At 42.3% G+C, this 24,904-nt stretch overlaps 1 protein-coding gene across 11 annotated transcripts in view; it reads right to left on the bottom strand.

The window, feature by feature from the left end:
* The window catches only part of LOC125740584 (piezo-type mechanosensitive ion channel component 2-like), a 63,151-nt gene that overhangs the window by 24,907 nt on the left and 13,340 nt on the right, over window positions 1–24,904 (bottom strand). For 6 of the 11 annotated variants that reach the window (XR_007397684.1, XM_049011934.1, XM_049011968.1 and 3 more), the window contains exons 3-12: window positions 21,168–21,293; window positions 15,106–15,148; window positions 9,738–9,894; window positions 7,271–7,490; window positions 6,890–7,103; window positions 3,880–4,051; window positions 3,573–3,692; window positions 2,856–2,946; window positions 2,598–2,689; window positions 1,721–1,951 (exon numbers count right to left, since the gene is read on the bottom strand). Coding sequence is in view for 10 of the 11 variants with exons in the window: in XM_049011934.1 (XP_048867891.1) it covers window positions 1,721–1,951; window positions 2,598–2,689; window positions 2,856–2,946; window positions 3,573–3,692; window positions 3,880–4,051; window positions 6,890–7,103; window positions 7,271–7,490; window positions 9,738–9,894; window positions 15,106–15,148; window positions 21,168–21,293 (1,466 nt within the window). In the remaining variant the exon portion in view is untranslated. Of the gene's footprint in view, window positions 1–1,720; window positions 1,952–2,597; window positions 2,690–2,855; window positions 2,947–3,572; window positions 3,693–3,879; window positions 4,052–6,889; window positions 7,104–7,270; window positions 7,491–9,110; window positions 9,166–9,737; window positions 9,895–15,105; window positions 15,149–21,167; window positions 21,294–23,691; window positions 23,761–24,904 lie in introns of those variants that run through there. The other 5 variants (XM_049011949.1, XM_049011958.1, XM_049011925.1 and 2 more) reach the window with 5 other exon arrangements.

The following is a 24,904-nucleotide window of genomic DNA, read 5'->3' as shown; positions in this document are numbered from 1 at the left end:
CGTACCGCTACGCACATTCTCACGGCATCTCCCCACATGGCGTGCGCACGTTTCTGCTCGGTTTTGTACACGGACGGCTCTCAGTGGTAAATCATTGCTACTGTGGTTTTCCTTTTTTAAACTCACAATCATGACGCTGACTTTATCCAATACACCGTCATTAATTGTATGTTGTTTACAAATGTACGGAACCTGATTTGTATTCAACTTGTAACAATAAAACGGTGCAGAAAATGACCGAACTATTACAACTGCGGTGGCAGCTCTTGCGTTATTGGTAGACGTAGCTTATGGAAGAATTGGAAGGGAGCGCGTATTCAGGGATCATACTCAGGTGATTTAATCAACACCAAGTCGCGCCATGCCTGCTGTATGAGACGGCATAATCCACTTGTCACCAAGATATATAAAATTTTCTTACACTGTGGTCGAACAGGCAAACATTAAAGTGTAATTTGCAGCGATGTCCGGTTTTCCCAATGTAATCGGAGCCATCGACTGCACTCACATTGCTATAAAAGAACCTTCAGAGAACGAACACCGCATTTATTTTTTAACTAATTCTTTTAATGTGTTGTTAATATCACATATCGTATCATTTAGATGTTTTAATTCATTGGCAACATCTCTTACAGCGTGTGTTATTGCATTTTGTGACTGCAGCACAGCTTCACTCAGTACACGGCCGGACGGTCGCCCCCCGGTTTCCGAGGCACGGGAATGTGTGCAGCCAGCGGTGCTGTTAAGACTCTTTCGGTGAGCAGCCACTCGTTTTGTCACGTCGACTTTAATGTCCGACCACTTCTTTTTAATTTCGGCCACCGTGCGAATAGATAAAAACATTTTTAACTGACTCCACCACGTTCTGCCGCTCCGTCAACTTTAGTGCTGATGCCACTAATTAAACCACCAAATAATATCACTTTTCTTTTCTCGATTTCTGTTAACATGACCTCCACTTCAAACTCACTAAAATACTTATTTTTCCCACGTGGTTTATCCATTGTTGTTTAAGAAAAACAGAACAAAGCGGGTATTTATACAGATTTACATATGCAAATATGCATAATCATGGGCGAGTCGGGGGGGGTGGCTGTGGGCTCGTTCACGTACGTAAAATTTCGCGCTCATTGGCATTTATAAAGGGAATGTGCGTCGATCTGTGCTTACGCAAAGTTTTATGCATTTGGATTTTTTCTTGCTTACGCACATTACTAGTTTTGTCCGTACGCCATGTTTTAGTGTGAATTCTACACACGTCGTTATACATGAGGCCCCAGGACTTAAAACAGGACAAGACTAATCAAAGTAATCAGATACAGGTGGCAACGATCGGGAAAGAACACGTGGGTAGTCAGGGGGCGTGGCACACACGAGGATCGGACGGGCCGGGCATCACAGGTTTCTAATAAAAAAATCATACTTAAAGAAACCCTGACTTGGTCCACTGTCAAACATGGCATTTAAAACTAGAAACTCAGGTATGAAATTTCCCTCATTGCAAACATTTATCTAAATTTGTATTTTTACTATAACAACATCTGTAAACAGGATATTGAGTTAATTGTTCTAATCTTTAGCATAAACTTGGAGATTATAACTGTGTATGGTTAGTATAAGCCTATAAAAGCATGGAAATAAAACAAAATACATGAATATTTATTTCCACGGTGTAAATGGATTTCTTCCATACGAGGCTGGGGTTACCACAGAGCCATACCTTAGAGGCCAGCTCCCGGAAGGGCACCTCCTTCTTCAGGAAGAGCCCCGGCACGCCCTCCATGAGCTCCAAGCTCCAAATGTACTGCAGAATGATCAGCAGGTTGCCGTAGAGCACCATGAATGGCGAGCTGAGCACGGCGTACCGGCGCCTGTCACGCACCATCCACAGGGCGCAGGACCAGATCAGGAAGACGAAGGTCAGCCAGCTAACATAGCTGATGCTCCAGGCCTGTGGGGAGGGGGAACAGCAGCTTGAAGGTATGTTAGGATCAGCCCAAGCAGGGCAAGATGTCAGAGGCCTTAGAACAGTGGACACTTTCAGCCTATAAGAAGGGTTCTTCAAATCTGGAGCTCGATTCCAAATCCAGGCCGTGTTTTCAGTTCTCCCAGGTACCTCATTTAATAATTACTGATTCTGATTGGCCAGAGGCTTCACACCCGGTTAATGGGTAAAGGAAGGCTGTAAAATCAGCAGTGCCTGGACCTTGAGGACCGCAATTTCAATAGCCCTGGTCCATAGGAAGATTGGAGCCTCTGGCACACCAACATCACGTATGCTAGTAGTGCAAATTTTACACTGGCAGCAATGTGGTAGTGCTGATTTACCACAATGAAGGAAACTGAATATGCGCTGAATATTGAACTGCAGAAAAATGGCTCACCAAAAATAATTAAAAAAAAACTTATGATGGTGCCTGAAACTTCTAGAAAACCTGGAGGCCTACTGCCTGTGTGCGGTCGTGCCTAGATGAGGGATTTATGGGCCATGCCGAGGACAGAGGAGCTTCACGTATGGTTTTCATTACACGGGCTTTAACATGTCACTGGTGCCCAGGTTGTGGGCCAGTAAAAAAGAGGGGGGTTGTGTTACTCACCATCATAGCAATCAGTGCACAGATGTAGCTCTGCTTCATGAGGAACCTGAAGGCTGTGACCATGACAGTGAGGCTAGTGCCCCTGAGCAGTGCTAAAATCCACGAGGAAAGATGGATTATCATAGTACAAAAGCACAGTTATGGACATTTACTAACGTTATATTTCCTAGAGATGCTGTTCTTTGCTGGCATCTGAAAGCTAACAGGTTTTTCTTTTGACAGTAATTTTCAGTGTATTTGAATGTGGAAGAGCTTCACCTGAATCTGTATAATCTACTTTGTACTGAGAAGAGGAGAAATGATCTGAGCCCACTGGACCATTTTCAGCATTGTAGGTCACCACCAGCATCTGGATGAAAGTAACATTTAAATCAGTTCATGATCCTTCAGAACATCAACATGTGGAGCTGTGACTCTTTTTGGTTCCGCTATCTCCATAGTCAAAAATACTGTAAAGCTGCTGAAACATGGATATAAAAAGACGCTAATCTCTCTGTTTCAGTGGGTGTCGAGCATAACATTAATGCAAAATGTTTGATTGGAATATTAATTTTACAAGTTAAAAAAAAAAATACACACACAAACATAGACAAACATGCTGGAAGGGTGTTTATTTCCATACAGAATAGAAAAATGCTATGAAAGGTAAAAAAGGCATACAGTTTGAGTTGATGATGTGTTCATATCAATAGACCCATTTCCTGTCCTCAGACAGGTACACACGCTGTCCATTACGATACCATATTAATAAGATGCAAAGCTGTTAAAGTAAATAAAACTTCTACTAGCAATTCTATGTTTATTTTCAAGCTGACATATAAATAGTATAAGCTATATAATGTACTTATTTTTTTAACATGTTCTTGTACATTAAATATAACAACACAACTGATGAGAATAAAAATTCTTATCCTGCTTCTTAGTGATCAAATACAGAAAGCAGCCTTAGACAGGATTGAAACGGGCGACACTTACATGCTTCCCCTCTAAGCTGCGGTGCTGCCCTTTGCACGTCTGTCTCTGCTCCTCTGCAGCTTCAGCTGCATCCTGGCACTGCGTCTCTCTGTCTCCGCTCACCTCCCCTCCAGTACACACCTACAGCGACCAGCATGTCAAACAACCACAAAAAAGGACACAAATCACCAGAAATTTGCAACTTTTCACATGGAGAACATGTCCTGGAAATCAGAACCAATTATTTTAGACAGTTATTTGTCAATAAATAAGGTAAAGTTAAAAATAAAATTTAACTAGAGTCTGACAAGAAAACAAGCCAACTTACTGGGTCAACTACAGGGTCCTGGAGCCAAAGTCGAATTAAAGTGGCGAGGGTATAGTAAAGCAGCAGAAGCATGATGGGGTTAACAAAGTGGTGCCACTCCAGTCTGGGGTTGACAATGAACTTCCAGGTCTTGGAACAGTCACTCTGAATGATGGAGGATATACCAAACAGACTGCAGAGGAAGTTAAAACAAGCGTCTGAGAACATTCATTCCAGGAAACAACAGAGATTCCCAAGAGAACCAGCTTCCTCAGGGTGATCATCTATTTAATTAATTAACACTGACAAAGACTCTGGGGGGGGCAGACAGACAACAAAAGAGACCAACATTGACAGCAACTGACCTCAGTCAATCTAAACCAGTATTTCCCAAATCGACCCTAAGCGACACACAGATTGTTCACATTTTTACTCCCTCCCAGCTCCCTGCCAGACACTCCACATTTGTGCTCCCTGCCAGCTCCCTACCAGGACCAGATTTGGGGAAACTGATCTAAATAATAGCCATATCTGAGGGATATCAATAATTACAGACACTCCTCTACTCACGAATGAGATACGTTCCCGAACGGCCTTTTGCAACTTGAAATGTTCACAAGTTGTTATTCAACATAATTTTAAGGGCATACGCAAGTACTAAGAACTAGAGTGCTGGGAGTTCGCACGCTATGCTGCTGCGCGGTGGGAGTAGTGGCCAGAAGTCGTACTAGGCGGAACTGGAGTGCAGAAAAAAAATTGATGTTGCGGACAGGAAACGGGAGCCCAGTGAACACAGTTTGGACTTACAGTCCTTTTCGTTTGTATGTCTGAAAGTTCGTAAGTTAAACGTTCAGAAGTAGAGGAGTGTCTGTATAAGTGACAAACATTTTAATAGGCTCTCTCCCCACTTCGCATTCAAAATAATTGTTCAAACATTAATGTGACTGTAAAGAAACTGAAGATATACATGATAATCTTGAAGGAACAGACACATATGATGAATTCATTACTTATAGTTGTTATTTGTGCAGTATTCAATTACCTATCTATACAAGAATGTATATGTAAAAATTATTTTATGTCCACTTGACATCTGCTGTGAGCTTCATATCTGAGACAGAAATGAGAAATTTCAGCACAGTTGCAGGAAGATAATTCATATGAAATTTGAAGCTCACAGGGAAAAAATACAAAGGATTAACAGTTTTTGAGAAACTGTTGGCTCCGTGGGTTTATCCTCATAAAATTATTCTGGCTGCTCTCCTAATGTTACGCAACTCTGGTCATCATGACGAAAATATAGTAACGCTGCGTGGTCGGGCTCCAATTCGGAGACAGCGACTACCGTTTCCCAATCCAGTCCTCAGGAACCCACAGACAGTCCGTGTTCTTGCTCCTACCAGGAGCTGGGAGGGAGGAAAAATATGGACCAGCTGTGGTGGATTGGGAAACACTGAGATAAACCATAGGTGCATTGCATAGTGTTCCCTGTAAGCAGCAGCATAGTTTTTCAGTAAGGCCAAAAATGGTGTGCTATAATTGGAACCATCTGGAAAAGCCCCCCTTGTTTTTTCTGGGTTACTAGAGGGTGTGGGAGGGGTGGATGTGTTCTCTAGTGGCAGCAGCATAAAACATTCATGCCCCGTGTTCCAGAGGGGCCCCACAGCACCACCCACCACTTATCAACTAGTGCGGTTTGTCTGTCAAGCAGAGAGAGGAAAACACAGAGTGAGACAGAACGAGCATGTGTGGCAGCTAATGCAGCTCGGTGTACGACCTCCCGTTCACTGCAAGCATGCTGCAGGGTGACACTTCACTAGGGCTGCCGTGATTAGTCGACGTATTCGATGATGTCGACACTGAAAATGCATCGACATTTTTTTTTTCTTTTTACAGTATTTTAACAAAATTATGCTTCAGTCCATTTATAACAATTGTTTTCCTTCACTATCACTGCGTAATTATGGTAGTACTTCAAATTATCACTAAACAAAAAGGTGATTTTACACTGTGCAATGTTTCTGGGGCATATCAGGAGCACCTGAAGAACAAGCGCGATTCTGGATGATGGACCGCCAGAGTACACAAAACCACTGTGTTGTCTATTCATGTTTATTGAATTACTATTAATACAGAAAGTTTTTTAAATATCTTTTGTCCTTGTAGCTGCTATATGCACTGATTTTTAAAGCCATGAAATAGTCTACCTGCTACCTTCCAATCTCCATAGAGGAAGTGTTTAGGCTTGAATCTGGGTTTATTCTACGTTGATTGATGGTGCCAGTGTGTGTTCATGCACATTGGGCTTATTGGAACCACTGTTATCACTGTAAACTACACCTTAAATGCAAACGGACACTAAATAAAAGAAAATTATTCATCAAATGAAATAAAAAAGAAAACTTTTTTTTACCAACAAAATGTCACCAATATCTGTTTTACCTTGTTTAACCACAATATCGCCTCTTTTAAAGGATGATGTGGGTGCTAACCTGTCCCTTTCTTCACCACCACTTCAGTGCTTATCACTTACACGATGTAATAAAACGGTCACATCTGGCAGGCTCCGCTAAGCATATAAGAAGCATAAAGATACACCGAATTTTACAGATTACTAACTTTTGGGCATCACAATAAGCATCTCATTAATATTTTAGACATACTTCTAATATGCTTATTGAATTGTGGGGGAAAATAATGGCCATATATTGCCAAAAAGCCGGCGTCCATCATCTAAAGCGACATACAGTCGCTTTAGCGACACAGTGACATACAGTTTGTTGTTGTTGAAAATAAAACTAACTAAACATTAAATTTGATTTTCTGGAGGAAAATTAATTGTTTAGATTATTGTTTAGATTAACCGAACAATCGGTAAAACAGTCTATAGATTGATCCATAGAAAAATAGTTGTTAGTAGCAGCCCTACACTTCTGCCTTTCGTGAGCTAACCTTCATCACAAGTCATGTGTCACACCACACTGTGGTGTCACACCACACTGGAGCAGTGATGCTGAAAGCAGGGGCCCACCTGATGTATCTGTCTGTGGGTGAGACAAGCTCCTGGAAGGCCGGCAACTGGTAGAGATAGAGCACGAGCAGGTGACCGGCGCTGAAGATGGCCATCAGCACACAGAGACAGCTGAAGACAAGCAGGTCAAAGGAGCAGCACAGAGACCAGCAGGTACCGAGGCCCAGGAAAACCAGGAAGTACACCAGTGACGTCAGGGAAGGCAGCACGATCCCTGAAGACATCAGGCAAACACGGGACACTTACTGAGAAAACATATAACCGAGTTATAGACCTTAAACGTTTCATATTCCTTACAGATCTATGCTGTGGTCTTGTACTAAATGCACATGTCATGGATATAAAGTCAATGACTATAGATTGATTTAAGAGTTGCTCCACCTGTTAATCCCAGTAATATGGTTATGACGACTTTCCCCGCCGTTGTAATGAGATCCCCAATGATCTCCTTGACTGCAGACGCCACGCTTGCAATCTTCTGAAAGACCATCAGCTTGGCATTGTGCTGTGGTTCCTCCAACTCTTCTCCATCACTAGATGGGTCACTTTGCTCCTCGTCATCTTGTTCATGCTTCCTGCTGTCATCCAACTCCGACTTCTCCTTGGGTAGGAATGGCAAACAATCAGGAGACACAAACACAGACTAAATGACAGAATTCATCAATGACACTTTGGAACCGCTTTTCTTATTTTCATCGTAAAACTGAAAATAATTTGCCAACATAACTGGGTGCATGATGAGCTGTCCGAGGTGCTGAAAACCACCAGCACTGACCACTAACAGTTTTTTGGCATAGGGATTGGCTCTTATCCTCCCTGCTCTCATTTTTGTGAAATCCGTTGAATTATACAAAGAACAGATGCAAACACTAACCACACCAGTACAAACCAGTGAGTAATGTATAATGTTTCACGTCAGAGGATATGCGAGTGAAAAATAGCTAAGCATCAGCTGATGTGATTTTGTTATTCATTCATTCATTCATTAAGTGGCAGTTTTTAATTATTTCCTTTCTTTGGTTTGTGTGATTACATGCATTTGCGAGTTTATTCTTCACTTAAACCAAATGAGAGAGTGGAAACAGACATTCATGGCAATCCAAAAATTAAATAAGCCACATACTAGTAATTCCATCTACACAGCATGAGAACTCCAGCAAACTGACCAGTTGTCAATTGTGAGATGGCTACAAAGTTACAGGGGTATCTGCAGTTCACCATTGTGCTGATCTGTTTTCTTTTTTCCACTTAAAATAATAGGTTTATGTATATTAGGTGAGTGTAAAACAGAATGTCAGTCTCCAGCCAGACAGGCAGCTGCAGTCGGGGGTCATTGGCTTTTAATTAGCACCAGCAAAGGCAGCTGAGCACATTCCAGACTCAGAGGCCATATTCCAGCTCATTATCAGCGCAGAGCGCACTGCACCCTGGGAGGAAATGTCCTCAGAGCGTTCTTATTGGAGCCAGGGGCTGTGCTGGGGTGAGGGGCCTGGCCAACAGCTCGCAGGCGCTGGAGCGGCTCGGCAGGAAGGGGTGCCGTAACTTCAGTGCTGGTTCCACCAAATGCACATTGTGACTAATGTTCTCCAGATGTTCAGCAGCTGGGTGCTGGAATGCTGACCGGGAGCAGAACTGCAGCTCTGCACCACGCCTCTAGTGTCAGCGGAAGGCTGAAGTATCAGAAGTGGCTGAAACATTAAGCTGATGAATAAAGTAAAAAATAAAAAATCGGGGCTGTGAGACAGTATAAATGAAAAAGACGATGGTTCCAGAAAATGATAGTGGCAAACCCACAAACCTGATACTGGTACTACTGGGCAAATATTCAGCATCCCATAAGAACGCCACTAGTCTGAATGCCGGTAGAACCTGTCCCACTTATTACCGACCCCAGGGAAGAGCCAGAACAGTATGGATGGATTGTGTCTCCCTTTCGGACAGCTCTGATCCAGCTGGAGTCTAAGGAGTCGATTAGCATGCAGCTAGAATGAGCCTCATCAGCATGGATGATCATGTGGAGAATGATCATGATGCGTCAGTTATGATTAATGCAAAGAACAGACACGGACTCTCACTGTACACACAGACTGCTGAGGCAGCACATCAGCAAGCTACACATTCAATGATGTTATTAGAAAGAAAACCAGATCTCCTAAGAGACACAAATAATTACTTGTTCACATTAATCTAGACAGGAACATGCCCGACATATTCTACTCACTGGAGAATTAACCATCATCGAGGGCCCTATACCTGGAAAAGAGCTGCCTTTCTCACTGAAAGACAGACATAAGGAGACTGGTAAAAATCAAGTGCTTTCGTAACTGTAAATGATATTAAATGTATATAGGGAAATAACATGTTAGTGCTGCTCGACTTTTTATGTCCGACTTTGATTTAGATAAAAGCAAACTTAGCACATACACTGCATGGTCAAAACAAAAATTGTTGCAAATTATTATATTTTGGGATCACTTTAGTTTTGATTACAGGGTGCATTCATTATGGAACAGTTTCCATGAGCTTATGCAAAGTCTCAACATTTATTTTCATCCGGATTTTTCACCATGATTGTGTGTCATGATGACAGGAGAGTCATAACGTTGTTGAGCTGTAATATTGATCCAATCAATCACCGGCTCTGAAGCATTTGCTTAAATAAAATCAAACAGTGGGGTTGTTTTTTGGCTAGGCAGAGTGTCCAGCACTGTTTGCTGCTCATAACGGCCTTCTTACCTTCAATAAGATCACATTTGAAGATATGGAGAAGATGCAGCTTCAAATCACAACATGAATTGTGCCCATAAGCATAGTATATGATTTAATAGATTCAGTTAGAATGTCTCACCTGATTGGCTGCTCTGAGGCCAGTGTCACACCGAGGCTCCTGCTCCGGCTGCGTCTGCAGGCTGCGGCACATGATCAACGTGCCAAAGCTGGCCAGGCACATGCCGACATCCGGGATGAAAAGACGGATGCCGTTACCAGCATCGGCTCCTGCCACACTGAGGGAACGGTGAGAGGCGTCAGTCTCAAACATAAAGGCGCAACAGCTGTTTCACAGCTCATGCTAAAAGCAACATTGGTCCATTCAGAGTATGGTATGTACAAGTCGGACAGTTTGAGGAATCAATGTAGTAGACAATTTGGGATCAGAGAAGACTATGCTAAGGCTGATCGTGTATGCTAAGGCTCTCTCCATTTGTTCATTCTCAAATATTCCATTACGTTTTATTATATGGCTGTAGTGCGCTCCCCTCATATGACTGGACACCCGCATGAATCCTGCAGTTGCTAGTGAGGACTGCTTGTTGATTGTTCCTCAGTTTCAGTATCTGCTCTGCAGGCATGTCATAAACAAGGCTTATGATGATGTCATGTTAGGGATACTACTGAACATCTGATCTTCACTGACTGGAATTTATGAAAACTGTTACTTAAATTTAAAATGTTCTGAAGAACAATGTTAATTTTGGATGCCTGCAAATTACAAATAATTCTTCCAATAACGAAAGTTGCTAAATAAAAAACAACAAGAGCGACAAGTTTTGAGCATGGTGGAGAGTGACCATCACAGCCTGTAAAACAGATGGACACTCAGCAGTATGAGATGTAACCAACCAGCACGACCAGAAGCTCAGTCACAGATATTAACTCAAACGATGTTTTTTTGTACATAGTATACAAAAAAACATCATGAAAAGCCATGATCCTGTATAGAGGAAACTGTAGGAGGAACAAAGACAAAGAACATCCGTGGCTTCCCGTTGTCTTACACAGACTTATCTTTATGCAGCATGGAAACGGCAAAATCTATGTGATACAAGTCATTCACAATAAAGGCATTAATACCTTTACAAAAAACGAAACCAATCATCTCCTTAAGAAATACTTTTAAAAGTATTTTGGCATCCTTGACTGTTCTTCAGGTGTTGAATCTTCAGAGGGGGCCTACATACACACAGTATACACACAGTGACCTTCAAGAACAGAAGCATGAATGAACAGATACATGTAGGCTGAGAAAAGAAACAAACAGCCACGGGGGGAGCACCTGACACACCCTGTTTGGGGAACTTATCAATAGACACTAAGAGAATGCAGATCAGCAGAACAGGAAGCCAGGGGAGCATCCAGCTGACAAATACCCAAGAAGACAGGGAACAGTCCAGAGCACTGCGCTCAAACAAATCCAAAAATATTAAGAAAAACACTTCAGAATTACGCTCAAGATATAGCTGAGGAGCCCAGACTTCTTCAACAATCAAGCTGTGTGCTGAAATTAATCGTAAGGGGATTGGTAGGACCATTTGATATCATCTATCTGTATGCTGTAATGTCGCCTTCTGGAACTGTGCCATAATTTGTTAAGTCTTTGTCTGGTGCATAGAGGTCACAGAAATTTCACAATATGCTGCCTGGACACAGCACAATAGCACTTCATTACACATATGTACAATGTACGTTTGACAAAACTTGGACTTTTTGGTCAATATAAGACCAATATATTTGTAGAATGTCAGGCAACTGTTTCCCTTACAAGGATTATTTAACTTCTATATTAATTGCAATTAAAAGCTTTATCTTTCCTCTGGGGTTCATATTAAAGGTTTGCATAAGCTAGACTCTGGATATTTGACCTCGTACCTCTGATCTGTATTCCAAAAGTAAATGTCAATATTGCAACCTAATGGCAAAACGTTGATGCAGGGGTCGATATGCGGAACCACAGGGGCTGGGGTGGGTAAATTTGGGAGGGAGTGGTCAGGAAGCTGTTGTTGGAAGACGGAACAGAGCAAGGTCTGACTCTACGGCATCCGTGAAACAAAATAATTCAAAATGTAGCGACTTTTGACGTGCACTTTTCTTTTCGTAAGACATGAGGTCCAGCACCAATCCAAGATTTTCATAATAGTGTATTAAAATGAAGGTGGTCTTCACTATAGCGATAGTGTTTTTGCATAATAAATGCACAAACCCTGAAAGTATTTTAACACTTACAGCATAGCACCAAAGGGGAAGAATCCCACCAACAGCACAAGTCTGACCCTGACCCTAACAGAGCCACTGCACAGACAGCAGGATATTAAGACCAAGCTAATCTGGCCCACAGGTAAAGACGGGTTTAATAGAAACTGCTCTGCCCAGCCCCTTGCCATTATAATTTTACGTGTCTATTGAAGACATTCACGGCTTACAGTTGCCTTACGCAGACTTAATACAGACTTGCGTCGGACATCACTTGTACAGAATTGTTTAAATGTAGCACAATTTCCTTATGCATTCCTGAAATTGTACTTGGAGGGAAAAAAATGATTTTGATTCTAATAATTAAATCACAAAATGATTCAAAATGTAGCGACTTGTGGTGCACACTTCTCTTTTTCCCAGCAGCAAACCAACCCACTTAAACTGCCCCCTGATTTAGGGGCGAAACCCCAAAAATTGCATAAAAGCAGGTCATCACATACAAACAAGTCAGCAGTATGCCCTGATTGTTTAGACAGCAAGTAAAGGCAAACCTGCAATTTGCTGCTGCAGCTAAATGTACGGGTCGACCGGGGCAGACGGTGGGGGAAGGGGGGCTGCTAGAACTGCCCCCTCCCGCCAAAACCAACACAGAGCACAGAGCCATGATTCACGCCTCACGTATCACTGCCCACAAACCCAATACCCATCAAACCCCCACACCCCAGCGACCCGCATCTGATCACTGATCAGGGACAGGAAAAAGGTCATATCTTAATCTGACAAAAATCCAAGTTCAACAGAAAACACATGTGTGATTGTCAGGGAGGATTTTACTGCTCGACCTCCTTGTGTTACGGGATGAGTGGATGAACAGTTCATTGGACTCAGAGCTCGGCAGCCACGTAAAAACAAAAAAAAAAAACTTGTGTGTGCAACTAATGTAAATCTTTTCATTTTTGCTGAAGTTGGCCAAATAAAGCTGAACAGGACTGGGATTTAAAACTGATAATAAAAACACACTAACTGCAGCCATCAGGGGAGCCACAGATCAGTGGGTAGTAATGCCACTTCACACCTCCAGGGCGGCGAGGTCTAATCGCACCTGAGCTCTGAGCATGTGCAGTCTACATGCTCTCTCTCAGTCTACATGCTTTCTATTTTATGGACAAAATATGTGTAAACTTGTACTAGTGTTTTGTATGGAGAGAAGAAAATGTAAAAAAATAAATTAAATTCAAAATCTGTAACAGTGTACTGGGGGAAAAAAATCATTCAGCATTTAATAACCAGAAAATGTCAGATTAAAGCCTCTAAGCAAAGTTCTGTAATAAAGTATAAAAACTCCTTGTTATACTTTTACCTAAAATACATTTAAAAAACAGTAAAGTTACACGAACCAAACCAGTTATCCACCAACATTCATATACATTCATATACAAAGGTATAAAATTTCTTTGAGTAGAATTAAAATGCTGTCCCACACAATAAAATTACTGTGGATGGCCACAGTTTCTGTGCTTCATTTTGGGAATACTTTAAAACAGGCCATAAGCGATCCTTAGTTTCAGTGAACAATCATACATAGCAGATGAGAAATGAGGTCCAATATCTAATTCATTAGTCAAAAGGATAAAAATGTAAACAACAGCCAGCAACCTCCCAGAGGAACAGGCATCAGACGGTCCCAAAATGACAAATCCAGACAAAGCCAGACTGACAATGTACAGACAATGAGAACGGAAATGGACTCTGAGGGTGTTCCTCAACTTTCAAATAAAATCAAGGCAGTGATCTCATAGAAGAATAATACTAGTTCTACCCGAGAGACACGACAGCCACAGTTCTTGAAGGTCAAGTATAGAAATGCTGCTTCTTTCACAATTCCACTGCAACCCTGAATTGTGTGTTTCCAGAATAATGCAGACTTAACCCTCCAAGGCTTGGCAGCTGTTAGCACTCTCCAGGGGCTTCTGTGCAAAACACTGAAATTAATTCTTACCACCATATTTCCATACATCTTTTAGGGAAATGTGTAAATTTGTGGCTGCAAGTTGAGAGTTTTAGTAATATTTACTTTAGAGGGCACAAACAATGCAGTAGTACACTCTCATTCTTATTAATTATGTACTGATCTCATTTTCATTCATCATTAATCAAACATAATGTTTCATACATTTCACGCGGTTTCTACATTTGTTCATGATTTCAACATGAGTAGTAACTGAGTTACAGTACTAAGCCACATGTGCGCCCTCGAGTAAAGTGTTACCAGATTTTCTTTCCCCTGTGCATCTCCAAACCTGATAAGGCTGCGAGGAGCCACAAGTGCCATAGGGAACAGTGTCCCTGGATAAGGATGAGGCAATGAGGTGTAGGTCACAGGTAGTCAGCTGTATAGATGCACTCCATATAGGTGGCTGAAGAAAACGGGAAAGATGCAGGGAAGATGCACTAGGGCAAGCTTAGGCAGGTACTCTGAACATCGCCCTGCTTCTCCAGTCACACACACTTTAATAAAACACTTGATTGCTACATCTGTCACAAACCAAACACATTTTCAATAGTTATGCCATTTTCCATTCCCAAAGCACTCACAACACAGAAGAGAATGCAGACGCATTTTAGTCCTCCCAGGAGAAAAAGCCTTTTAACGGAACATTTAATGAACATCTAAGTCTTTGCGTACATCAAGCATCCTTCCCCCCCCCCCCCCCCCCCTTAACAGCCATCTCGCTCAGAGCCTGTCAGGTGAGGAATGACGGGCCCTGCTGGGAGTGAAGACCATCACTCAGCCACTTGGCAGACACCTAATGGAGATTCACTTACGTTAATCGCCGGACTATATCAGGAGACAACAAGGCAACTGCCACCAGTAATGGAACAACTATGAGATTCAGGAATACAGTGCTTAGGGATAGCTAACACATTCACGCCGCCCAACCAGACAGACGAAAGACTGAAGGTTTGAGGTGACACAGTTTTTGGTTTTCCGAATTAGGATTAAATCCTTCAAAAATGAATTCAGTACAAATGCCTCTTTTAACAAGGACACTGGCAACAAGGGTACGAGTTTCCATGTTAACACAGGCACCGGGACCATACCCAGTACGGAGGGATAGGGTACGAGTTCCCATTTTAACACAGGCACCGGGACCATACCCAGTACGGAGGGATAGGGTACAAGTTCCCATTTTAACACAGGCACCGGGATCATACCCAGTACGGAGTCTAGCTACAGTACTCACCTCCCAAAGCCAAGCTGCCGGACGGATTTCTCCCACACTGAACCTGGAAAAGGCAAATGACCAAAATTTAAACCATTTGATGAAATGAAGGTTAATTATAAATTATAATAAACACACTAAACAAATCAATCGTGGTTACTGGCAAAGTGTGGAATTCACATTCTGCATGAATTTCATGTGTGTTTTACATGCTTAGCCTGAGGGTCAGTTGGAAATACAAATTCACACATGTTAGCACCTGAATCCTTTGCCTCCCTGCTGGGATGCCTGTCTTTATTTGGCAATTAAGTTGCTTTGTGGGAAACCTTTTTTTTTTTTTGGTTAAACATTTTTGTTGATGACTATGCTCAACATGCATAAGAAGTACATATAGGATATAAGTACAGTAGTACATTTTTTATCTTATGTACAGGTCACTGAACAAATCTCTCCCTCTCACACACATAAACACACATACACACACACATACACACACAAAGGAATCTATATCTATGTGGCGTCTCTCCATTCATTCCTATGGTCATAACCCTAATGTTAACAGTGACGACCTTAACCCCTACACAGACTTAACCTTAACCACAAGTAACCAAACAAAATACAAGACTTTCGGCATTTTTAGTTTTGTGATTCCATTGACAGATTTTTATCAAATTAAGTGTCTGCTTGTAGGGACTGAAAAAAATGTCCTCGCAAGATGAAACGACAGGTTTTTATCACATTGTGGGGACATTTGGGAACATGGACACACACACACACACACCACATCTCATCCACCTAATTTCATTAGCATACTCTGTATATATTTGTAAAAACTTAATGTCCCTCTAACCCCCCCAAGAGAACATGAACGACTCTCCTCTCCAAGAAAACAGCCGAGTCCAACCCGGAGCCATAAAGGGAGACACTAAGAGCTCTCTGTGGGAAAACACATATTTCTTATGGGAAACACTTGACAGACCAACACTGCAGTGCTTTTGCTGTAGTTCTGATAATTGGTGCTCATACAGAAAAGCCCTCTGGAAGCTAGTGTGCAAAAAACAAAAACCTACATCCTGCTGCTGTCAGGGCTCCGCAGCGTGAATCTGCCCCCACCCCCAACTTTAAACTGTTTTCCCTGAAAACTCATTCAGTCATCCTGGAACCATATGCTCAGTAATTAGAGTATTAGAGCCTGGGGGGCGGGGGGTTATGATAGAGGAAGAGAAACTACAGAACTGAGAGACTGAGAGACAGGGGTCCAATGTCTAGGCCTCCCAGTGTTGGGTTTGTGGGCCATGAAATAAAAGGAGTGGCCGCCGTAACTTTGCCCCCCCCGTACAGCATGGGAGGTCCCCATGATCATTATCATAGACAGCAGATACAAAGACAAAGTGAAGGAGCTCTCTGCACGACTTGTATTTTCTCATTGCAAAGGGAAGCTTCATGCAGGGACCACCTGCATCTATTTAAACATGTGTCATTAACAACCTCATTTCATGGACGTCTCATTCCTTATGGATTATGCTTCTTCTAGGTACATCTCTTTCACATCTATGTAGGAGCGGCTTACAAACACCACGAGTCCAAAGCACACAAATATCACCAAGCAATTTCTGTGTCCTCTGACTAATGAAATCGGCAAAGGAATTAAATTTTCTTTCAAAGCTGAACTTCTGTCGTCTTTGGATCCTGGCTGGTATGATAGCAAAGCTCTTTAAACCTTAGAGGTTTAAGGTAGATTTCCTCATAGAAACGGGGCCATCACCTTAAACTAACAAGAGAACAGCTGTCAGTATGCTAATAGTGAAAAGAGTAAAGGAACAGAACTGCTTCATGACCTGCTTATACTATGGTGAAAGCACTGCCTTGAATATTACAGTGCTTAGTTACCCATGACTCTGACGTTTGTTAAATGTCAGATGTGGGTGAATACTTCTTTTATACATTTTAAGCTAGACTGTAGTTATTAGAGCAGCTGGCGATATTCATACTTCCTGTCATTTTATGCAAGTCTGCATTTGGGCACCTCGCTTTGGTGGAGGAACTGTGTCAGTCTGTCCAGGTGCATGGCTGCAATGGGAGGGCGCTGATGGTTACGGCCTGGCTATTTGGGGAGGGGGGGTGTAGGGGTTTGGTACAGGGGGGTTTGCATGCACAATGTGCTTGTGTAAAAGAAAGGAAGGAAGGAGGCTGAGGGGAATTCTTTTTACGAAATACAGCTACAATGAGTAAAACATTCAAAAGAACACGCACAGCACAGACATGTAAATAATGGCAGTGACAAGATAAAAGGTGCAACCATTTCAATATAGTTTAAAAGCCAAGAAATGCGAAATATTGATCACAATGGCATACTGAAACTTTTAAAGCGCATTTTAAAGTGCAATTTTATTAACTAGATTTACAATATAATTTGAAATTTGTTTTTTGCACCAATAGCATAAGACCTACTACTACTACTACAACAGCAACAACACCACCACACATACACAAGTGTGTAATTGGGTCAGTCCATGCCAAATAAACCAATGTCCCGAAAAGTTCCATGGGCTTCATTCCTGATTTTGTTGAAAACTTGGTATTTTGATCCTTATAGAGAAAACTGAAAATTCCCCAAGTTTTATTGAAAAATTCTGATGCAGTCCAAAGTTATGGCCCTTTCAAATTTGGGTGCCGCGCCCCTTTTTTGCACTCGTGAATCACGCATGTCATTTGTAAGGGTTTTCAGGAGACCATATCTTCGTTTCTAAGCATGCTAGAGAGCTGAAAATTGCTCTCCTGGTCTACTTTTCCCTGCCCTCTCAGAATTAATTCAAATTAAGCTCAGGGGAAGCACTTCAAAGTTATGGACCTGCAAAAATCCGTTTTTGGTTCAACCTCAGATACTTTTTCCGGATTTTGACCCCAAGCTGTGGGGTCACCACCACACCTACATCCAATATTCTTCTATATTTTTGTTATTTGAGGAAGATACTGTAATCAGATGCAAATTTATTTTTTGATATATTGCCATCTGAAAATGGTCACAGGTGAGAAACCCCCCACAGGACCCCCTACTTCGGGGGCGAGGTTGACTGTATAGATAGTTAGTGATGGGAATGAAACTCATACAGTTGAAAGAAGCATATCTGAACTATAAATGCTTAAAATATAACTCTCTCAACTCAACTCCTTCAATATAAACTCCCAGGGTCAAATATGACATTTTCAAGTTTTGCGTTCAGCTGCCAAGAGGTCATTTTTGAGAGTACACCTCTTGAAATGTGAATCTAATGAGAAGGAGCACTGTCAGACAGAGATACTTAAATCAGATCTTAAATTTTAAAAACCTACTAGTAGCATCATTGAATTAATGAGAAGCCATGTTCACAGTTCTTAGATATTCTTTGGTCAATCCATCTGGACTAACACAGTTCCTGTGACAGGTCAGTGCACAGTACAGTTGAAAGAAGCATATCTGAACTATAAATGCTGAAAATATAACTATCTCAACTGAACTCCGTCAGCATATAGTATTCCCGTCAAAAAATGAGCATTTGGCATGCATCAGCCCCACCCCCAAATTTAAGACCTAGCATGCTTAGAAATGAAGATATGGTCTCCTGAAAACCCTTACAAATTATATGCGTGATTCACGAGTGCAAAAAAGGGGCGTGGCACCCAAATTTGAAAGGGCCATAACTTTGGACTGCATCAGAATTTTTCAATATAACTTGGGGAATTTTCAGTGCTCTCTATAAGGATCAAAATACCAAGTTTTCATCAAAATCAGGAATGATGCCCATGGAGCCCCTGGTTGATTTGGCATGGACTGACCCAATTGTATCTTTGTGGGGACTCTCCATTTGTTTCTATGGGGAAAACTCTAATCCTAACATGATGACCTTAACCCCCACCCAGCCCTAACCCTAACCATAAGTAACCAAACAAAATATGAGACTTTTGGCATTTTTTGACTGCATTAACAGATCTTTGTCGGCACCTGAAAAATTCTCCCTACAATGTCAAAATGTAATATAAAAATAAACCCCACAGACAGACACACACACACACACACACAGATTTGCTTTTTTTGAGGAATAATGGTTTGGAATCTAACAGTTCATTTTAGAAAACCTACAGCTATCTAAGCATCTTAATAAACCTACAGCTATCTAAGCATCTTAATTGTTACAATGCTTGTTCTCACCAGGACCATGGTCCCACAAAACCGGGAAAAAAGAAACTTAATCTAAGAAGGGATTAATAAATCTATTAATAAAGATGAATAACATTTTACAATCTGGCATCAAAGAGATAAAATGTCAAAAAATTTTGGCCAGTGATATATCTGCATACTTTGTCGTTAAGATCTCAAAGAAAAATACTATTTTTCTGTATTTAAGTGGAGGTTTTTGGAACAATTGGGATTAAATTGTAAAAGAATAAACAAGAACAATGACTCTCGAAGGCTTTGAGCAAAGCACCTTTGCTGATCCCTATACATTCATATTCATACGGAACCTGGAATCAGCTCCCAGCTGCGGCTACCAGCACAGGAACACATGCCACCTATTTTTAGACCAAGGCGGGTTTGTATCCTGAGGAAATATATTCTAGTCAAACAATGTATCTGTTGACCACTAAACAAAATTAATGTTTGTTATTAGCGACAGATCCTTAGAGGGTCGTGTCTCACAGTGACGTTAAAACAAAAGCCTTGACAATGAGTTATATAGCGTCTCAGCTGGGGCAGAAACAGGTTTCCGGGAAGAGGCACATTGCGACGAAGCGGCACACACAGGGAAGCAGGCCAACCTGGGACGGCGACTTAAGCCTCCGATTATGGAGTCAGCATGCAAACGCTCAAAAAATAAAAACAACATTAACACTGACACATTGCTCCTGATGAGAATAATGTGAGCGATTAGGGATTAAACAGGGGTCCCCAAAAGCTGCATGTGCACGCATCAAGCTTATAGCACTGATTCGGTGTCCAATCTGAGAGCAATCTGGCATTCTGAAAATGCAAACGGAACAAAAAGCAGCATTTAGCATGTGCCCTAGGAGTTAACAATAGAGGGAATGTGACATGTATTCTTTCACATTTCTGTGGGTTTTCTTGGCATTTCTGATCAAGGCTATTCTGACACCCGAAGGGTACAATTCCACAGTGGTTTTGTGGACTATTTTGAAACCTCACACAAGCGCAGATGTTGACACGGCTTGTGGGTCTTAAAACGCTTTGATTTAAAGGGCAGGATCATATTTCACCTCCCCTCCCTGCATTGCCTCTGCTGAAAGACCAGTTGTTTTCCCAAGCCATACTCAGGGGGTCGTAGGTTTGCCAGCACATTTTAATGTTGTCAGATTTGCTTCCTGCCAGCAGCCACACAAAGTCACAGAGAGAGACGGAGATGTCATTTTTGGAACAGAGCCAACACTTCCTACACTGCAAGGGACACAGTTAAACATCAACACAGAAACAGCAGACATCAGTTTATGTAAAAACACAGCAATCAGGCAAAGACCTGCACGTCACTGGACCCATGGATTGCACAGCTAAGTAATGCTGCTGACTACATATTTTATTCTCATCTGTTTGCCAGTTGTGTTTTCTATTCACAAATTTAGCTTATTTATTTTAAAAACCACCCCAATTTAAGGGTTACATTTTGAAACGTTAACTTTTCACTGCTGCATTTCATTACTCTGCGACTATATGAATGACAAATAAAACCATGCATTACTGCAGCTGAAATGCAGATTCTCAACTTCGCTAAATGACCACATCATATGCACAAGATATGATTCTACAGTATGGTTTACTTGACCCGTTTAATCTAGATATAATAACCACAGACTACACTACTGAAGTATTCAGACAATCAAATATATATTCCATCACCATTTAAGTCCAGACGCGAAGCGGCTGAACCATCTATAAGGGCAAAGTTGTTCGTTTGTTGTTAATGGTATCCATCCATCCATCCATCCATCCAATCAAAGTGAAAGTTCTTCTAAAATATTCTGACACCCCCAAATGTACCAAACATACCATGCACAAGCTTCGGCCAAACAGACGGACTGGCTGTTCTACTTACAGTTAAAGTTGGCCTCAATTCTATTCCCTGCCAGCAGACTGCTTATGAATATCTGATAGAAGATGTGGAGCAGCAGGGACGCCATACTGGTGAAACAAAGGGCCTTCAGCAGGCGCCCTGTGTGACCTAGAGGGGAAAGAGCAAACATGAGAATTACAAAAACACCAGGCTGCACATTAGAAGCTGGAGAAATTAGTAACATACAACTTATCGGCTAGAAATCACGGTGATATCATCATAATGACAAACAAATGTGGTGTTAGACCTCCAGCACTGATTGGCTGCCTTCTCCTGCCTTAGAGAGCCTTAGCCATACTATGTCTCTCTCTGTTCCTCATAGAAAGGGTGCCTTTGCAAACTACTTGCAGTGGAACAAAAAAGGGAAATAAGATACAATTTAGGTAACAAAATGTGAAAATTTACAAATCCCTTAATAGAAAGAAGCAAAAGCCTCCTTCTACAGCGGTAGACAGCGCACATCCAAACGCATCCGTAATGCTAATTGTGTCAGTACATTAAGCAGAACGCCTGAAATCACGCTCCCAGGCCTGGACGATCGATCCATATCACTTCATACCAAAGCCTCTGGTTCCTCATAATGCTTATAACGCAAAGAAAGGAAGATTTAAATCACAGTGTCACTTCAGACGCCCAGTCTGAATGAGAATGTGAATGAGAAATAATCCTACGCCAAACCCTACCCCTGGTGGTTTAATGCGATGCCACATGACAGCATGAGACCTCCAGCCCAGAGCCCCAGGCCCCGCTTTCCCACAGTGAGGGAGCCCCCCTTCCCTCCTCATTCTCAGTTTCACCACATGTTCTTTTGTTTATGCTGCTGGTACTTCCCACCACCATCGTCTCTGCCACCCTGGAACATGGATCTTCTTTGCATATACCAGGCATCCTGAACTGCCATTCACCCATTTGGGGTAACAGGCCTCCCCTACTACAGGATTTCACTGGACTTCTTAAAGCACTCCATTTTCTTATACATTTACTCCACCTTGACTGGGGTCTTCCAAAGACCGTGTGTGCATCTCAGGTAATATAGAGTACTGCAAGTTTAACTTGTCAGAAAGACAAATTTTCTACTGCCATTTAATTAGATTTCATGTTGTGAGTCACAGCTGAAATATTTCCCATAATGCAACAGTGCTTGGAGGCGCGTATGCCAAGGTGGGCAGTGCCTTGACCTCAGAGCTTGCCAGGGGAATTCATCAATGAGCAACGATGAACAAAAGCATATTCAGGAAGCCAGCACAAGCAGCAGTGCTGAGGAGGACAGCACAAAGTAACTTCAGTGGAAAAGACACTGGACAGTGGTGTTAAGAGGAGCCAAATGAGAGCTGAAGAGCAGAATCTCCCACCTCAGCACGCAAAGGAAACAGGAGGCAGCTCCGGCTGCAGGACACAGCCAGCCAGAGAGCTGTCTGAGACAGGCTCCCTATCGACATCATTTCCTAAGGAAGCTGACATCTCTCCATGTGGAGCCTGACCGTGGGGGCCCTCCTACCTCCTCAGCACCCCCCCCCCTCCCCAGTTTACTGCTGCCGGTTACATCTGGAAGCTGCACTTTGTTCTCTCTGTAATGCGGAAGGCCGCCTGCTTCTTACGCCAATGCAGGACAATGCCCATTTAGGAGCTGCCCTGGGTGGCAAGAAGGGCATGTGGTTCTTCTCCCGTTTGCTTCTTTAGCTTTCTTTGTTTCTGTGGTGCCCACACCAACCCCTGGCACTAGAATGACAGCATCATATACGTACCACATGGTTTGAGATTTGGCCAAAGGTCATTTAATAAGTGACATATTTAAGTGAACTTCATGAACTTAAGAATTAGTACATTCATGTATTTTAAAGTATTTAAATAGATTTCCCCCCTGTTGAGTTAATTAGAAATACCATGTGACAAAGTTTTGACAATTAGAAGCCGTCAAAAAGACTACATGTCTGACACTCATGTAAGGGGTGTCTGACACGTGAACAGATACTGATCTGCTTTATGCCCTCCGCTTGGGACATGAAAGGCTGACATGCTCCTTCCTGCCATCCGCTCGGAGAGGCTTTGCTGCCTCAGCAACGTACAGAGCACACCAATCCACCTAGTCGCCAGAAGACAGAGAACACTACAGGCAGAACTGTGCATCACCGTAACCATTCTCTTAGTGTCCTCCCTTAATGAAGAGGCACCATGAGAGCCGACCTTAACCACCGGACGGCAGCAAAATGCGAAAGGTCTACAAACCTGATTAGAATTCAGGAGCTTGATAATGAAATGCACTACCTTAAACTCCTTAATTTTCATCTAAAATCCATTGGTATATTTTACACATGTAGTTGACTTCAAAAACAGCTTAAACAAAATAGTGTCCGTTTCATAAAAATGGAAAAAAGCAAAATGCGAAACCACGCTGTGGAAGTGAGACCCTCAGCATCAGTGATGGGTGCAAAACATTCCAGAGCAGTAATCAGGAGTGACACTGATTAGTTGAGGCTGCAGTGCTGAGTGTCTTTCTCTGACTTACCATCGTTTTGATGATATCCCCCAGCCCTCATTTATCCTCACACAGGCTAATGATGGCTGGCTTTAAGGCAAACCTAGACATACACATATACAGTCACCCCTTCTGCACTGTGACTTTCCCCACAGCAGCTGTACATTGTAGGGCCAGCATAACAAATTAAATGAGAATTTTGTGAAAGTCACAGACGCCACATGAGGGCCAGCAGACACACAAAAAATTGAGTAACTGATAACTACATAAAATATATGTACAGTGGTGGTTTGAAAGATGCCAAAGGTGTCCCTGGCAGCTTCTCACATGATATCTCACACTGGTTTCCCAGTAATCTTTGTATCTCACATTTCTCATGTCTTTTGGCTTCACTTTGCTTGCCAAGGAGACTAAATGATTTTAGGAGGTTTTTTCCTCAGATAGCGGGGGACCTGCTCCACTACGCCCCGCGATGTGGCAGGGTCAGCTGCACACATACATGCCCATGAAAAAGTTCCTCATATCTTGTTGGATAGTCAGAGGTGTCATCAAAAACCAGAGGAATGTTTCTTTGGTTGGGGTGACCTAAGAAGAGCGGCAGCCTTATCAGTTACTGGGCCAGAAGCTCGGATCCCACACATGGGTGGGGGGAGGCTGACAGCGTGTGTGAGCGCGAACAGCAAACAGACTGTTAACGCCTGCATTCCATCAGCGTGCACACCCCCACCCCAAACTCTGCAGTAGAGCGCCCTGCTTTCTACACAGTCTCCCTCAATACCCCATTGTTCCACAACTGCGGTTTGACTTGGGGGGGGGGTTTAGTTTTTCTACCCCCCATCTGCTGCCAGAGTTTTAATTTTTTTTCAAGTTTAAAACATTTTAGGGCATTACACAAATCTGCAGATGGCATTTATCTTGTATGCTGATAATTAATACTTGCTTGCTTTTTCTCATCGTCATCATCAACATCATCGCAAATAACCACTAGGTGGGGGCAGAGGGTAATTTACGTTGACATTCTTTTTTTAAAAAAAATTGCACAACCTACGGCTGTGAAACATCAGCCATAGTACAACAAGCATCAGCGTTTGCATTACACATAAAGCCTCAACAGCTAAAGGCATGTTGCTGCTTCACGTGACTCATAGACTGTAAATTCATACATCTTTCATAACTGCATACCCAGGACAGTAACTGCCTATTATCAGCAGTGAATATTGACCCTTCACTTGTATTTGTGACA

The sequence above is a fragment of the Brienomyrus brachyistius genome, chromosome 1 (assembly GCF_023856365.1).
Source record: "Brienomyrus brachyistius isolate T26 chromosome 1, BBRACH_0.4, whole genome shotgun sequence".
NCBI lineage: Eukaryota > Metazoa > Chordata > Actinopteri > Osteoglossiformes > Mormyridae > Brienomyrus > Brienomyrus brachyistius.
Note: the sequence above shows the minus strand (reverse complement) of the source record. Positions and strands in the feature narration are given on the sequence as shown.